This window comes from Carettochelys insculpta, chromosome 3, assembly GCF_033958435.1.
Source record: "Carettochelys insculpta isolate YL-2023 chromosome 3, ASM3395843v1, whole genome shotgun sequence".
Classification (NCBI taxonomy): domain Eukaryota; kingdom Metazoa; phylum Chordata; order Testudines; family Carettochelyidae; genus Carettochelys; species Carettochelys insculpta.
Window position 1 is genome coordinate 92,047,668 of NC_134139.1, and position 16,109 is coordinate 92,063,776.

Sequence of the window (16,109 nt, forward strand, 5' to 3'; positions counted from 1 at the left end):
ACCCTGTGAGCCAGATTCAGCTGGCACAGGCCAGCTGCAGGTTTTTCATTGCAGTGCAAATATAGCCTGGATGACTTGCCCAAATACCTTGCCATTGCAGTACTTCTGTAAGACATTACCATTTGTTTATGGTCTTTCTTATACTTGATAGTGCTTTTGAAACATCCATGCAAGGTTAGACTGTCCGACTGGAAAGCGAGTAGAGTCCTGTAGTGGCCAAAAGAAACAGGAGGCATAACAGCATGTACTTGGCCAGGCTGGTAATATTAGATGGGAGGGGCAAAGGTGCCATTCTGTATGTTAGCAAGAGTTCTGGACAAAAGCAGTGTCCTGCCAGGTGGGTTGGTTTAAGTCATGTCACCACACGAGAAGACATGCCCAGTATCGGGAAAGCCAGGGCTGCCCTGGGGGCTCAGCCAGGCGTGGAGGATAGAGAGCGCTGGGCAGGGAGGTTGGGGTCAGGTCAGTTTGCTGCTGGATTGTTGCTAATGGAGTTTTGTGTAGGAGTGCGGGGGGTTAGTAGCTGGTTGCCTAAAAGATACTGTGTTCTGGGCTTGTGTCTGTCTATTTGAAGACCCTTGTGCTGAGGACAGCAGTTGGAAACTGTGCGATTCTTAATGAACTTTTGAAATCTATAACCCTCTGTCCATTGGTCAAGCCTTAACAGGGGGAGGGGTTGTCTATACAAAGTGCACTGTAAGCAACGAGGAAGTTTAGCTAACAGCAACAGCTAAGAGGGAGTTCAATGTGGGTATTGAGAGGGGGAGTTTTGAAGGAGGCTGGATACGCTTGGCATTCTTTAAAACTTCTTTTAAACTAAACTAGAACTACCTGATTTTAAATAAAAAAAATGCTATCAGGACTCTAATTATTTGTAGGAGGAAATGCAGGCAGCAGCCCACAAGCAAAGTGGGGGTTATCCTGTTTATTGTACCCAATGCAGCAAGTATGATTAACTGCTCCATGGACAGGTGGCATATGTGTGCATTTGATGCAAGGAGCTCCTGGCTCTCAGAGACCACTTACTGGCTTTGGCTGAATTGAAGGAGCTAAGGAATGCAGAGAGGTACATAGATTAGGCTTTCTGGGACACTGTAGAACTGTCCCACTTCCATTCAGACAGGCCCTGTGTTGTTGAGGTGTGTGAAAGGCTCAGGGAAGGAGAACATTCAACTGGAGCAGAGGGAACCACCCCATAGGTGGGTCCCTCCTTCCAGATGATATTGTTGTACCCTCTCACACTAAGGATACCTCTCCTGGGGAGGGAACTCCAGTCATTAAGAAAAGGCAGATGTTAGTAATGGGGGAGTGGATCATTAGAAAAATAGACAGCTGGATTTGTGATGACTGGGAGAACAGTACAGTGACTTGCCTGCCTGGCGTGAAGGTTCCAGATCTCTCAAGATATTTAGGTAGATTTATGGGAAGTGCTGGGGAGGAGCTGGTGGTTGTGATACATTTAGGCACCAATGACATAGAAAAGGGCTGGAGAGAGGTTCTGGAGGCCAACTTTAAGCTTCTAGGAAAGGGATTGAAATGTATGACCTCCATGGTGGCATTCTCTGAAATGCTTCCAGTTCCACATTCAAGGCCAGGTGGGCAGGCAGAGCATCAGTGTCTCAATGCATGGATGAAACAATGTAATGACATTCTTTTTTCTTTTACGCTCAGATGTGTGCATCAAAGGGAAAAGCCGAGTATTAGTGACTGAACAATCAGTTTTACTATTACCTTGTACTTTACTATTATCTGACAGCTGTGACATGTTTGGTTTCACTTTTGGAAAGGAGTGATTTGCTCTTGCTACAATTGCCAGTCAGCTTTATTAGATTCAGATATGTTGTTCTATGTTCAGTGTGCAACATAAAATTAAATCGGGGGCATTCCAGGCGTGAGTGTGTAGATTAGGTTGGTTGATTTCTAAGGTAATGTGTTCATTGTCTGAAATTATTTCTGGCCACTAGATGGCTCCATGAATATATACAGTTATAGATTAAATTTTTTCATTCTCAAGACCTTCATGTGTAAGGGACCTGGTAAATTCCATTTCACAGATGAATTTCACATTTATTTTCTGTTCAATTTGGAACAACTACAACAACAAAAATTGAAACTTCTACATAAATCAGAAATTAAAAATACATTTAGAAAAATAAAAAACATTTTGATTTCAAAATGAAATTCTGCCTGGCAGGCTGATGAGGCTCTGGGAGCTGGAATGCTAGCTGAACTGGGAACCTTGGAGCTTTTGAACCAGAGCTTGCTGGAACCTGAGACACCAGGCTACTGAGGTGCTGAGAGTCTGGAAGTTAGGATTTCCAGGGTTTTGCTCCTGTTCAGGTGGGCTACTGAGGAGTGGGGGAGGTGAGTGGACAGAAACCTGGCAGGTTTGTTTTGGAAACCCATTCTAGAGTTGTTGTTCTCCCACTTTGGCAAGCAGTGGCTTAGCTCATCTGCACAACTCTTTGGACTCATTTGTAAATTCAATACTATACAAGTAGGCTTCAATAAGGAGCTTAATTGGCTAACATTCTACAGAAGCAACTTCCCCTGGATGGACATTCATATCTCCCCATCACTTACACTGAGTGGCCACAATCACCTTGGCTGATCACTCTAACTTACAATGGATAGCATCTTTTTTTCTCCAGTAATTTTCTTACTGCCTTTTCCCAGTAAACCCTTTTTAACTGGCATTCTGTCATCCAGAATTCTCAGATAACCAGCATTTATGTTAAAGTGGTGAAATAAAGTTAAGTAAAAGGTCAAGTAAATTTTAGTTAAGTTTCATATAAGCACAGTACATGTCCAGTGAAAGTAAACACAGTATACAGTACTGTTTAGGTTAAAGATCAAGTAAATTTGAGTTACATTTTCCATAAGTACAGTATAGTGAAAGTAAATACAAATCAATGCAGCAAATACAGTACAGTGAAAACCTGATCTATGCAATTTCAATTTACGCGTTACTTGGATTAACGCGCATCAAAATAAGGAAATGGAGTTGGCCAGGCAGTGTAGTGCTCCACCTGTGGGTTCCAGCCCCGGGCTCCCCCAGCTGGGGGGAAACTGGGGAGCAGCCATGCCACTGCACCGGCCTGCCAGAGCAGCTGCGCCACCACAGTGGTTTGCCATTGGCTCCTCCAGCTAGGGAGAAACAGGGGAGCAGCCAGGTTGTCGCACCCATCTGCCCCCTTGCTCCCCAGCTGGGGGAAGCCAGAGAGCAGCTGAACTGCCTTGTCAGTGGACCCCCCTGGTCTGCCGTGACCCACCGCTTGCAGGAGCTGGGAAACTGAACAGTGCTGCTGCGCTGGTCAGTTTCCTGGCTCCCCTTGAGTGGCAAGCAGCTGGGAAGCTGGTGCAGCAGCCCCAGTCATTTTCTGGCTCCCCACCACTCACAGTAGTCAGGAAACTGACCAGTGCTGCTGTGCTTGGCTCTGGGCTCCCTGCCGCTCATGGGAGCAGGCAGCCAGGATGGGGGACCCATCATGATTTACACAAATTTTTACTTGTGAGGTTGCTCAGGAACGAAACCTATGCGTAAGTCGTGGGTTTACTGTATAAGTTCACAGTGTACAATACTACTGTTGTTGGCAAAGTACTCTGCATACTTTTTTGTTTTTCTGAATATCTAACCTTGTTTTCCTTTAGCGTTACACATTGCTAGGTACACCTCTCTATTATGCAGAATATTTGAGCATACAGCAACCTCCTGGTTCCTGGGCTGCTGAATATGAAAGAATTTGCGATATTTCCTCTCAAATCCATCTGATGAAGTGGGTTTTGCCCATGAAAGCTTATGTCCTACTACATCGGTTCGTCTCAAAGGTGCTGCAGGGTTCCTTGTTGTTTTTACATCTCTTAGAAGGCACTACAAGAGGGTCAGTAAGGGGGTGTTAGGCCCTTCAGTATCACAGTCCTGTCTTCCCAGAAGGCCTCTGCTTTCCTGGCAGCCCATCTGGGATTTTTTCAGGGCTAGCAGCAGCAGAGCAAATTTCAGAGCCAGGCAGCCAGGTCACTCACCCACTTGAACCTGCAGCATGTTACAACCTGCAAGCGTGAGGGCTGCCCATGTGGCTGATATGCCAGGGATTGAACCAAGACTCTCCAGACCTAACCACATGACCTGCTAGGGGCTGAGCTGAAGTGCTATACATAGGGGCTGTAACAACTACCCTAGCACAAAAGGGATCCTATCGCGCACACTCATCAGTTAGTTACATGGGCAATGGCAAATAAAGGGTAGAAACATACCCCCAGGACAGTCAGCCACCCTAACAAGCTGTGCTTGTCCTGGGTGCTTCAGGAATAGCCTTAGCACCAGCATCCTTGTTCACATGCATCTCCTGCTTCCTCCTCCTCTTCTCTTCTGGGAGCCAGCTAGTCTCGGATCTGCATCCTTCAGACTTCCCCCGAAGTCCTTTCGCAGGCAGCCTGTCTAGACATCCCAGTGCTCATTAACAGGGCTGGAACACAGGCAGGGTTACATCTACAGATCCTTGTCCAGTTATGGTAGGAGCCATGAACTTTACCTCCATCATTCTTAGGTCTCTCTCCAGAGGAATCAGAGCTCTTCTGTTTGGGAGACATCCCGGTGAGGGGATTGGATCCCCCTTTCATGTATTTGAAAACGAGGATGTGGAAGGTCTGAATCCTCTGACTCAGGGGTGGGGAACCTTTTTTGGGTCAGGGCCACTGACCTATAGACAGATCAGCTGGGGGCCACACAAGGAAGAAGCAAAAAATATGATCCCTAACTATGGGATATGAGGTCTGGGTGAGAGGGAGGGTGCAGGAGCAGGCTGGAAATTGGGGAGGCCTGGGCAGGAGTGGGGAGCAGAAGTGGGGCTCAGGAGTGGGCTGGGGGTGGGGGATCTGTGTGGGAAGGGGGTATAGGTGGGGGTTTGGGCGGGGGGGTGCAGGACCAGGCTGGGGGTGTGGGTCTTGGAGGGAGGAAGAGTGCAGGAGGATTTGGGGTGAGTTGTCTGGGAGGGAGGGGTCAGGGTGGGATAAAGGATCTGGAAGAGAGGGGGCAGGAGTAGGGTGTGGGTGGGGAGCTGGGGTTGGAGGGAGGGTGCAGGAAGGTGGGGAGATGGGGTCTGGATGGGGTGGGGGCACAGGGTCTGGGTGTTGGTGGTGCACTTACCTATGCGGCATCACAGGATGCACGTGAGTCTGCATCACTCCTCCCGCTCTCAAGCACCCTCTGCTACTCTGATTAGCCAGAATCCCTAGTTGGGGGAACATCAGTGAGTAGAAGTGGACCCTGGAACTACTTCCTGGCCCCTGGCAGAGCCTGTGGTCTGGCTCCAGACTGCAGTTTGCCTGATCTGATTGGCGAGGCTCAGGGCTCCAAACTTTCCACCCCACCATGGGCCAGATGCTAGGGAGGTGAGCCCTGAGTCTGAGTCTAGATCCAGACAAGCCAGACAAGGACCCAGACTGCACTAACCAAATTTGTTGACTGCATTTCTTGCTTCCAGGGTGGCCTTCATTTACACCTGTCCTCCCCTTTCAAAGGGTCATCTATCCAGAGGGGGACATATCAACCCATAAATATATCACTCAAGTCCAGGGTGCAGGTTCTCTGGGGGAAACATTAATTGTTGATGATGCTTCCATGCAGAGTTCTTGTCCCTTAAAAAACAAATGAGAGAATCTGTAGTTTTGCAGCAGCTTTACTGTATTTACATATTGAAATGTCATTCAGTTGCAAGCAAGGTAGGGCAGAATGCAGCCGCATTCACAGCTCAGGGACAGTTCATGGGAAATTAAACAAAGCAAAACAAAACAAAAACACAACTGTTCAGCATTTGGCTCTCAAGCTGGCCTGTTGGGATGACTGATCAGACCATTTTATGACCTTCCTGAATACTGGCATGTCAGAAAAAATCTACAGATGGTCTTCCATCTCCTTGTACAAGTGAGGTAAGTAGTTTGGGAACAGGGAAGCCCACACTCGCTGAGAACATCTTCAGTCGTCAAAAGGACAGCACATATGTTGCTTCCTGGGTCCAGAGGAATCATCTGTTTCAACATACGTTATAGGGCTAAAGCTCAGGTGGCTTTTTCTCTGTGTTGTTGTAAGGAGCTTACCCAGAGAACAGGAGATGACTAAAGGACTGCTGTGTGAGGCTATGACCTTGATGTATGTCAACTGCAGATGTGCCTCAAGCATCATTATGATTATGAAATTGTCAATGGTGATTAAGTAAAATCTATGGCTGTCTTTTTTTTTCAAAGAGAGCTGTGGGTAGTTTAATCTCATCTGTCAATTCCTTATCTACTGGAGCATGAAGTCTTGCAGGCAAACAAAAAACCAGGGAACTAAAGTTAGTGAGAAATGTAAAAAAAAGAAAAGAAAAGTGAGAGAACTCCAAAAGCATTTGCCTCTTCCCTGATTGTTACATAGCCTGATTCTAGTCTGAGTGGAAACTGGAGTTTCTTCAGCCAGTCTGTTTTATACTATTCTGTTCTGAGCATGAACTGAGCCATGCTCAATTTGGATGCTTCAATATGAATCAAGATATGTAACATATCCAAAGTATTTGTTCACAAGCTGCAGGGCATATTCCCTTCTTCTGGATATCATCTGAGGCATGTGCCATAAGCCAGACTTGTGCCTAAAGTCCTGGCAAAATTAGCACATGCACTGTATTTTTACAACCCGTGAGATACAAACTCACAGGAACAGTAGCTCCTAAATTCTTCAGGAAAAATGTGATTAGCAGATTAGGGTTCCCCTTTGACATGAAGATTGTCGGTACTTGTTTGTATCCTCTCTGTGTATCTTTGACCTTTGACAGTGACATCTGTATTTTTCAGAATGGAAGCAGTAGCTAGGTGGAAATTATTGCAAGATATTTCTTAGAAGATATTTGCTGTGTTTCCATGTTCATCACATCATCCGTTACTCACATGCCACTAGGCTAATGTAGATTTTGTAAGAACGGAGCTAAAGAGTACTAGTAATTTGTGCTGATCTAAGCTATGCTTTCTGCCCCCTGACTCCATAATGTGCAGAAATTTCAATATTTTTTTTCCACATCAATTTCTAAAAATGAAAACATTCATCTTTGATGAAACCCCACTGTGACAAACTGGCCGATCAAAGGCAGCCATACAAATACAGAAAAGGGACGCTGAAAAGCAGCAAACCCTGTCAGTGAACAATTAACTGTTTGTTTCCTGGTTCCTGTTCCCTGCACTCAGTGCTGCAGCAATTGTTAACGAGAGTGGAGAGGGGACACAGAAGGAAGGGGAATTGGGGTGTGCAGCTACTTAGGGTCTGCTGCTGTATGTCTGCATTTCAGACTGTGATGATTTGAAGTGGTCCAGGCTCAAAGCACTTTGATGTGTTAGGCTGCTACTACCTTTGTGTTTACTTCTGAGACGTCAGCCGTACTTCCTAGGTCAGTTGCCAAGAGTCATATAAGGCTACCTAAACCATCTTTAAGGAGCAATGGGCTTAAACTGCAGCAAAGGTGGTTTAGGTTGGACATTAGAAAAAACTTTCTAACTGTCAGGGTGGCTAAACACTGGAATAAATTAGATAGGGAGGTTGTAGAATCTCCATTGCTGGAGATTTTTAACAGCAGCTTAGATAGGCACCTGTAGGGGGTGATTTAGATGGTGCTTGGTCCGACTGAGAGCGCAGGGAACTGGACTCGATGACCTCTCGAGGTCTCTTCCTGTTCTAGTGTTCTGTGATTCTATGGTCTCCATGACCTCATCAGCAAATGGGGTCAAGTCCTCCTTGTTACTGTTATGGCAGTACAGTCACATAGCCAATGCCCCCGCATGCTGGAACTGCTAAGTGCTGAGCTTGTGGGAAGGAAGTACACTTTCATAGTTGGCCATAGTGCACTGGTTCATGACAAGGTGCACAAGCCCGCTGGCAGCGTTTCTGGGCCCCAGGGCAGAAAATGAAATGAGGTCCTGGTGGTGCCCAGGAGCTGCTGGCTTCACTACTGGGTAGGCTCTTCCAGTGTAGCTAGGGCTTCCACGCACCTACTCAGCTGTCTTCGCTGTCAGTGGTATCAACCAGCATGCACCTAGGAGCCCTGTGGTCCACACAGGCAGTGAGTATAACAGGCTGCTGCCATGGCAATAGGGGTTTCACAGTCAAAGTTTTCCCATATGATGCCCTATGCAAGTGCTGGGGCAACTGAGGAGGACAGTGAGTGCAATTCAGCTTCCTGGTTTCCTCAGTAGGAGAGTAAAAGGCATTCACTCAGGTGGGCACGTTTTCTCTAGGATGTCAACTCTTAATTTGGTTCATACTTCACACACACAGAAAAGTAAAAATAAGCAAAGAAGTGTCAGACAGAAAACAAAACCACAAACTAACACTAAACTAAACTTTTTTTTATGTCAGGTCCCACTTCTCCTCCCTGCAATCATCCCAATCTATGTAATGTAATCCAGACCGATGGAAATTTCAGTAATGTTCACGGAGGGGGAGCCCCTTTCGGCATGCGTAAGAAAATAAGTCTGTAGAATATAAAAACTTAATCAGTATATAAATGTGAACACACATACATAAAACCAGTAATGTTTCAACATTTACAATGAGACGGGTGAGCCTGAGAGCCAGCAGCTGATCGTGCTGCACCCCTTTACGAAATTTCATGTCCCCATGAGGGGGCCTGCCCTCCACTTTGTGCATCCCTGTTTTAATATGACCTTCTCTTGTGGTAAGGTGCTGGGGTTGGTATCCTGTTTGAAGGAATTAATGGTACACTGATGAAATGCGTGACGGATGTGGACAGTGATGTGTAACTTCACCTCTGGATTAGTTCAGAATTGGGATATTTCTGTGACTACAGGGGTGTGCTTTGCAGGCAGTGGCTGAAACTGTATGTGCTGCATTCTACAGGTGCATGGCCTTGACTTCAGCAGGTTAACTGTTTAAGGTGCTTTTGTGCATATTGTTCCATTATTGTCATAGGATCTATGTTGTTCATGGATTTGCACAGGGCGCCTCAGGTGTGTTTGTGCTGGTTAGATTAGAAGGGGCTCCCTGATGCATGGTTCAGGGCTCTCATTGTGGGTTTATTAGCAGTGCTGGTGTTCTCTCCATGGGATATGTGCATTCCCAGCAGCTGGATATGAGTACCAAGCCCTTTTAACCGCCTGCGTGTTGTGTACCCCCTGCACTTGCGGAGAAGCTACAAGCAGTGCATGAAAGATAATGACATTATCTGGGAGGTGGAAGGGCCTGCAGATTGGAGCTCACCCGCAGCAATTATATACAAGAAGAATGGTCACATTTGGCTGTGCACAGATTTGAGGGCACTTAATACGTATATGTTACATAAGCTGCTTTAATGGTCAGACTTGTCAGGTAACTGGTTTCTAGGTTTCTGGGTGTTGGATTACTGCTAGCATGTTAGCAATCTGTGGCTGAAAGGTTGCAGCTGACTTTCAGCATGCCATTTGGGAGGTGCAGCTATCAATGTGTACATCTTGTTCCTGATGTATTTTGGAGAGAGGTCTCTCAGCTTCATGAAAATATGCAGGGTATATGTTGCTCAGTGTCCCCTGTAAGCAGTGAACTCTGTGGCTTCTCAGAAAAGAGTTCAGTGCTGTCCAGCTGATTAATGAAGCACCGACAGCCAGCAGCATGTGTTTCTATTTGTGGTGCACATCAGCAGGTGTCTCAGTGCGCACAATAAAATTTATTCTGCACATGGGAGGAAAAAAAATTACAGGGACCATTGATGTTGGTATTTGGATGATGTTCTTGTCAATGCTAAGACCCTTCCAGAGCACAATGGTATTCTGAGCTAGGTGCTAACCCAATTCCAACATGTCATAAAATTGAATGCCGCTAAGCTGTGTTTTGCAAAAGATGCTGTAGATTTTCTAGGGATGTGCTTCCCAACCAGGGATCCATGGCCCCTGGGGGGTCTGCAAGGGTATCGCGGAGGGTCCACACACACACACACACACACACACACACACACACACACACACACACACAGATAAATAAAAATGATCTTAGAGAATAAGTTTTAAATAAATTGCAAAGTTATAAACAATTATTATTTTTAAACTAAATATCTTCCAATAATGTTATTAATTGCTGTCTGAAAGTCTATGTTGTGGTTTCCTTTTTCATTTAAGGAAGCGTACATAGCAGCTAGCATTGGCTTTGATGGGGGTCTGTGAATGGTTTGGGTTAGGTGGGAGGCGCAGCTCAGTAATTTGAGCATTGGTCTGCTTAAACTCAGGGTTGTGAACTCAATCCTTGAGGAGGCCATTTAGGGATTGGGTCAAATAGATGTCAGGGATGGTGCTTGGTCCTGCCAAGAGGGCAGGGGACTGGACGAGATGACTTCCTACAGTCTCTTCCAGTTCTAGGAGATGTGTTTCTCCAATTATTTACGTTTAAGCTGTGGGTCTTTAAGTACTTCTTTGAAGCTTCTGATACTATAATTGCAAAGTTAAAAAAAAACTGATTATTTTAGATAAACGATGAACATCTAAAAGCCCAACAACAAATGCATATCTAAATAGCAAACAATATGTAATTTCAAAACATTGGAGTACTCCCCCTTTAATATGTGCAGTGCATTGTGGGAGATGATACTGTATCTCTCTTGATTTTGAAAAGGACAAGGAAGCTTGCAGCATTCCCGCTATGAAGGGCAACGTGCATTTTAAGAAAGAAAACTGAAATTAAACATGATGTAAAATTGGCATAATTGAAGTGGGTTCGGGAGTGAAAGTCAGGAAGACAGTCATGCAAACACACACATATAAAGTGTAAGGAAATAGAATGTGTAAAAAGTTTGTGAACATCCTGCAGTAAACATGTATCACATTACAAATGCTTGTGTGTGCACTGTTCTTAAAAAGGGTTACACAAAGTGTGGTTTGATGTTATTTATTAAAGGGTTTTTAGTTATTTATTAAAAGCATAGTGGCTCTTGCATTGAGTTTTTTACCGAATTCCGATAAAAATGACTCTTCTTGCTATTTTGGTTGCTGATCCAGGGATTGGAGAGTCCACACACTGTTTCGGGGGGCGGTGTGTGATTGGGAGTTTGAACTAATGAAAAGGTTGGGAATCACTGTTCTGGGGTATTCTCTGTCAGACAATGGTGTGAAACTGATGCTTGAAAGGGTACAAGCTATCACTTTCCTAGTGTTACTCACTGATCATAAGAGGTTACATTCATCTCTAACCTAACTTAATCCATAAGTGGCCATGCTCTGCCCCAGTTTAGTACCCTTGCCAACCTGCTGTGAGATTTTAACTCAGAGCCAGGGCCAGTTGGTTCAGATTAAGAGCAAAACAGACTTAATGAAATCCTGCAGCAAGTCCTCTATCAGATCCAATCCTGCACTTTTTTTTTGATCTGAAGCAGCCTCTGGCTTTTCAAACGGATGAATGCAATCAGGAGCCAGGGCAGTTTTCCTGGAGGAACATCCGGTTCTATTTGTATCTCATACTCTCACTTCAGCGGAAGCACAATATTCCCAAACTGAGAGAGAGTTCTTGGCAATGGGGTTTGCTATTGTATGCTTCAAACTCCGCTTAGTGGGAAGACGTTTTACCTTCAAAATTGATTGTGTGCCTGTTCTGGACCTCCATCATCAGACCATTGACCTGCTGGATGCGAGGCCATAGAAGTCGATTGTTAATAACAGGACTTATCTCAGGTTAACTAACATAAGGAAAAAGTCTGTGAGACTTAGATGCCTCTGTACCAAAGTCACTTTTGGAAATGCTTTTGAAAATGTTACCTTCAGTCAAAGTCATAGCAAAGATTTTCCTAAAACCAAATTCAGCCCTGAAGCATAAATGGGCCTCTCTTTGCCACACAGAAACCTTTTCGTTGACAGTTACTTAAATCTCTTTTATCTTCCACTCACAGGCACAGAGTGATCTAAATCTGTAAATTCTCTGAATTACAGTAATGACCATTGTCAATTGTTTGTTCAGTTATTCCCGTGTTTTTCTGTTCCAGCATTTGATGAGTCTGCTTTAATTTGCTTGTATAACTAAGATGTTTCCTCTCTTCCTGTTTATACTTGGATATGATTTTTAAACAGCCTTTCCATTCTTTTCTATAGCATCTCTCCTTATTAATATATTTCTTCAGATTTAGCTACTTTTATTTATTTATTTTTTTTGGTTTCAAACTGTTCAGGGCCAGACTGTCTGTGTGCTTGCAGGCGGGTGGTGGTGGTGTGTGTGTGTGTGGGGCGGGGTGTGTGTGATGGTGGTGGTGGTGATTTTCAGAATAGATAATTAGATATTAAGAATGTCATATCTCTTAAAATTTCAGTTTTAGACAGCAGAAGAAAAAACCCAGCTAGATAGAATTCCCTGAAGAGTGACTATATTTTCTTACATTCCTGCTGCTGCTCATTTAAACAGAATACTATATTCTCTAAACTCTGCTCTTTACCAAAATACTCTTTCCCATCCATTATTTTTGATGGATTGGTTTTCTCGCTAGCTGGTCTTCACAAAGTCATTGTGTCTTTCTTCTATTCAATAAGTTGCTTTGATTTTTTTCCCATGACCCAGATATTTCAGGGTCCAAAGGAATATTACTCTCCAAAATCATAGAGTCTGCAGTTGGTATTATGTAGGTTGGTGGCCTGAAACCTGGAGAGAGATTCTCTCTTTTTGGGAAAGATCCCCTGCTGGACTTCATCCCCCCTCACACATGATGGCCAAGGACTTAATATTGCACTGCTTCTCCCCACCAAAAGTAGACACCAGGATGGCTTATGGGAGATGTAGTCCAGCTGTGGATCTTAGCCCACAGAGGAGCCTTGAGGGATAAGAAACAAACTAAATTCCTTTGAGACACTACTCCCATTTTTGGATAAATTAGTTTAAAAACTTGAATTTTGATTAAAAGTTGATTTTGCTTAAGTTCTTCATTTTAATCAAAAATGTCTAAAGGGAAAATTATTTTAGATCATCTCTATTAATTTTCTAAGACAAAGTTTAATTTTGTGCTTTTGTATTGTATATGTTGACAAGAGACTTGATGAGGCTATACGTCAGGCCCAGATCATTATTTTACTTCTCTGTTAGTAAAGCTACTTCATATACAGTATCCTTTTGTTTGAAGAACCCATCTTAAATTCAGGCAATGTAGAATTTTTTGAAAACTGTCTGCCCCTTTCACTGAGACGTATTCTGTTAAAGCGTCTCTTAGAACTTAACCATCTTTTTATCTTGTTACAGTTTTTCCCCTGGGTTCTGGAAGTCTACATGGCTGCTGATGGCAATGCTCCTGTAAGTTAGAAAAACACCTATTACAAATGATCTAGACTACAGGGGTCAGGACTAGATGACATCTCGAGGTCCCTTTCATCTGTATGATTAGAGACCTGCAAATCTGCAGATATCCGCTTTGTATCTGTGGGTATCTGCATCCTGGGATGTGGATGTGGATATCCATGGATAATTTTTGAGGATATGGATTCATATAGAAATTTTGTATCTAGAATCCTGCAAATTTGTGGATAGCCACAGATCATTTTTGCAGATGCAAACATGATACAGATACCAATTTTGTGTCTAGACAGAGCTCTGTGATTCTAAGTATATCTTGCATTTTGGGGATTAAGGGAAGTGGCTCTCTTGTACATGTATTTTTATTTTCCAAGGGTGTGGCTACACAGCTAAGTTATTTTGGGATAATGGCCACTATTCCAAAATAACTTTGCGAGCATCTGTACAATGCAACTGCTATTTCGAAATAGCAGAGGGCTTATTTTAAATTTGGTAAAACTCATTCAAGGAGAAATAACACCTTTTCCAGATAGGGGCTGTGTAGACAGGAAATTGGGGCTATTTCAAAATAAGTTATAATGCATCCAAGGGCTCTAAAATAGGCTCTATTGTGTCAGAATGCTCTATGTCAAAATAGTTGAGTGCTATTTCTAATTGCATTTTGTGTGTAGATGCGCTATTTCGAAATAAGCTATTCCAGAAAATCTCTTCCAAAATTACTTATTTCAAAATAATTTGGCCAATAAGATTGTAGCAACATAATCTAGTTCTGTTCTCTGGAGGGGCATCAGTCTGTTTTGATTGGATCCAGTGGCTGAGTTCCATGTGTTTTTAAGATCTCTAGGTTTTGGTAGTGACTCTGGTCTCTGCTCCTGGCGTTGGGCCTCTCTGGCACTTTCTCAGGTGCAAACTCCATATCTGATGCCCTTCTTGGGCAGTTTGTGATACATCTACATCTGCAAGTGCTGCAGCTCTCTGAAAAAAGAGAAAAAAAAACCCTAGTGTATTCAAATCTGCACTGATAGAAAAGTGCTTCTGTTGGCATAGCTAATGTTGTTCAGGGAAGTGGGTATTCCTGCAGCGACAGAAAAACCGCTTCCATTGGTGTAGGCTGAATCTATGTTATGTAGCTATACTGACATATATCTCTACAGGGAAGACATAACTCTTAATCTATCCAAAAGATATCAGGTTCCTTCTACCAAAGAAGGCTTGAAGCCACATCAAAAGCCACATCCTTGACCGAGGCTGAAAATACAATGTGCTACTCACAGAAACGAGATGGAGTTTGTCAGATGCCATAGACGTATACCCCTGCCAGAGACTTATACCCCCAACTATCACATCTCTATAAGTGTGATTCCTTGTGCTACCTTCTGGCGTATCCTGTACTGCAAGGTTCCTAACACATGGTGGACATATCTGGACATCATGCAGCTGAGAAACTTTGATCTGATTTTTCAAGACCCATTTGCTAGTGCAACCTAACATCCTGTGTGTTTGGTGATAAGCTGGACCTAGTTTTGGCATCTCTGGAAAAATGGAGGTTTCAATAATATTAAATATGCAAATGAGTTCAGTGCGCATAGCTGTGTTCCCCCCCCCCCCCATTAAATTTATTAGCTTTGTGCCCAGGAGGGATATCAACTTTTCTTTTTTCTTTTTATTTTTTTAAGTGACCTGAAATACTGGAGGACAATTTTGTAAGGGTGGGGACATTCAATGGCAAATTCCACTGTTGAAGAGTCCTGGATTACAGTGATGCTAAACTCTACTCTGAATTCATTAGGGGTGCATGAAATATTTTTTAGCAGAGAGAAAAGAGATCCTGCTCTTATTTTTATATAGTTTTATTAACAAGTAGTAAATGCTGTTGGGCTTGTGTAAACAGCAAGCTTGTCACAGGCTTAATCTTTTTAATCTAACATAAAAGTTCATGGCTTTCTGCTACTACAGGTTGAACCTCTCTAGGCCAGCACCCTTGGGACCTGGCTGTGATTGAACGAGGGAATTTGCCGAACCATGGGAGGCCGATATTGTCTAGCAGCATTACCAACACTTTCACTGCTTACTGGGCTGTTAGAAAAAAAAATTAGGGATAAATAACAGGTAAATAACAGCACAGAACACTGACAACCAGGACTGGTGTCTGTAAACAAACTTTATGGGTCCATGGGGAAACTTGGCCCCACCTGGGATAAATGGTTGTCCAGCCACTAAAATCATGCCAGATTACAGAAGTTGCTGAACAAAAAAATTCCGGATTAGAGAAGTCCAGCCTGTACAACCATAGAAACTGGTACCAGAAGCATATATTAATTGATGGCAACTCTAATCCATGCCCTGATGCTGGGATTGTTGCCTCCGTTATGTTTATCAGTGTTTTTTCATTTCAATTATAAATGATACATGTAATGGGAATTCTAGCTCTGCCCTTCACAGCTGTCTATTATCTAAGCTAAAGCTCAGTGATAAAGGTTGTGCATTAGCTGAAGAGCTACTTCATCAAATAGTTACACAGAGCCACATCCTGTCACTGTGTTGCAACCTTATCATCATGACATTTCATTAATCTGGATTTAGACGATGCATCACCTATACAGCACCACAGCATCATTCCCACTACATGGCTCCTGCATGAGAGGTTTTATTTCATCTTCCTCTCCCTTCATCCCATTATGATTGCTAAGTAGGAGGCATTGGCTTCAAGGGGAGGGGGTAATCCTGAAAACTGTTACTATCTCCCTGTTGCCCTAGGCTGAGTCAGACAGGCCCATGTGGGAATCGGGGAAAATTAGTGGCTCCCATGTAACTGGACTATTTGCTTATTGTTTTCCTTGAG

General features: G+C 43.7%; 1 protein-coding gene across 5 annotated transcripts in view; it reads left to right on the forward strand.

Annotated features, from left to right (window-relative positions):
• IPCEF1 (interaction protein for cytohesin exchange factors 1) overlaps nt 1-16,109 on the forward strand; it is a 98,823-nt gene that overhangs the window by 32,124 nt on the left and 50,590 nt on the right. For 4 of the 5 annotated variants that reach the window (XM_074990353.1, XM_074990356.1, XM_074990354.1 and 1 more), the window contains one exon: nt 13,217-13,267. In XM_074990353.1, the coding sequence (XP_074846454.1) occupies nt 13,244-13,267 (24 nt within the window). In that variant the 5' untranslated portion in view covers nt 13,217-13,243. Of the gene's footprint in view, nt 1-13,216; nt 13,268-15,223; nt 15,377-16,109 lie in introns of all 5 variants that reach the window. The other variant, XM_074990357.1, reaches the window with a different exon arrangement.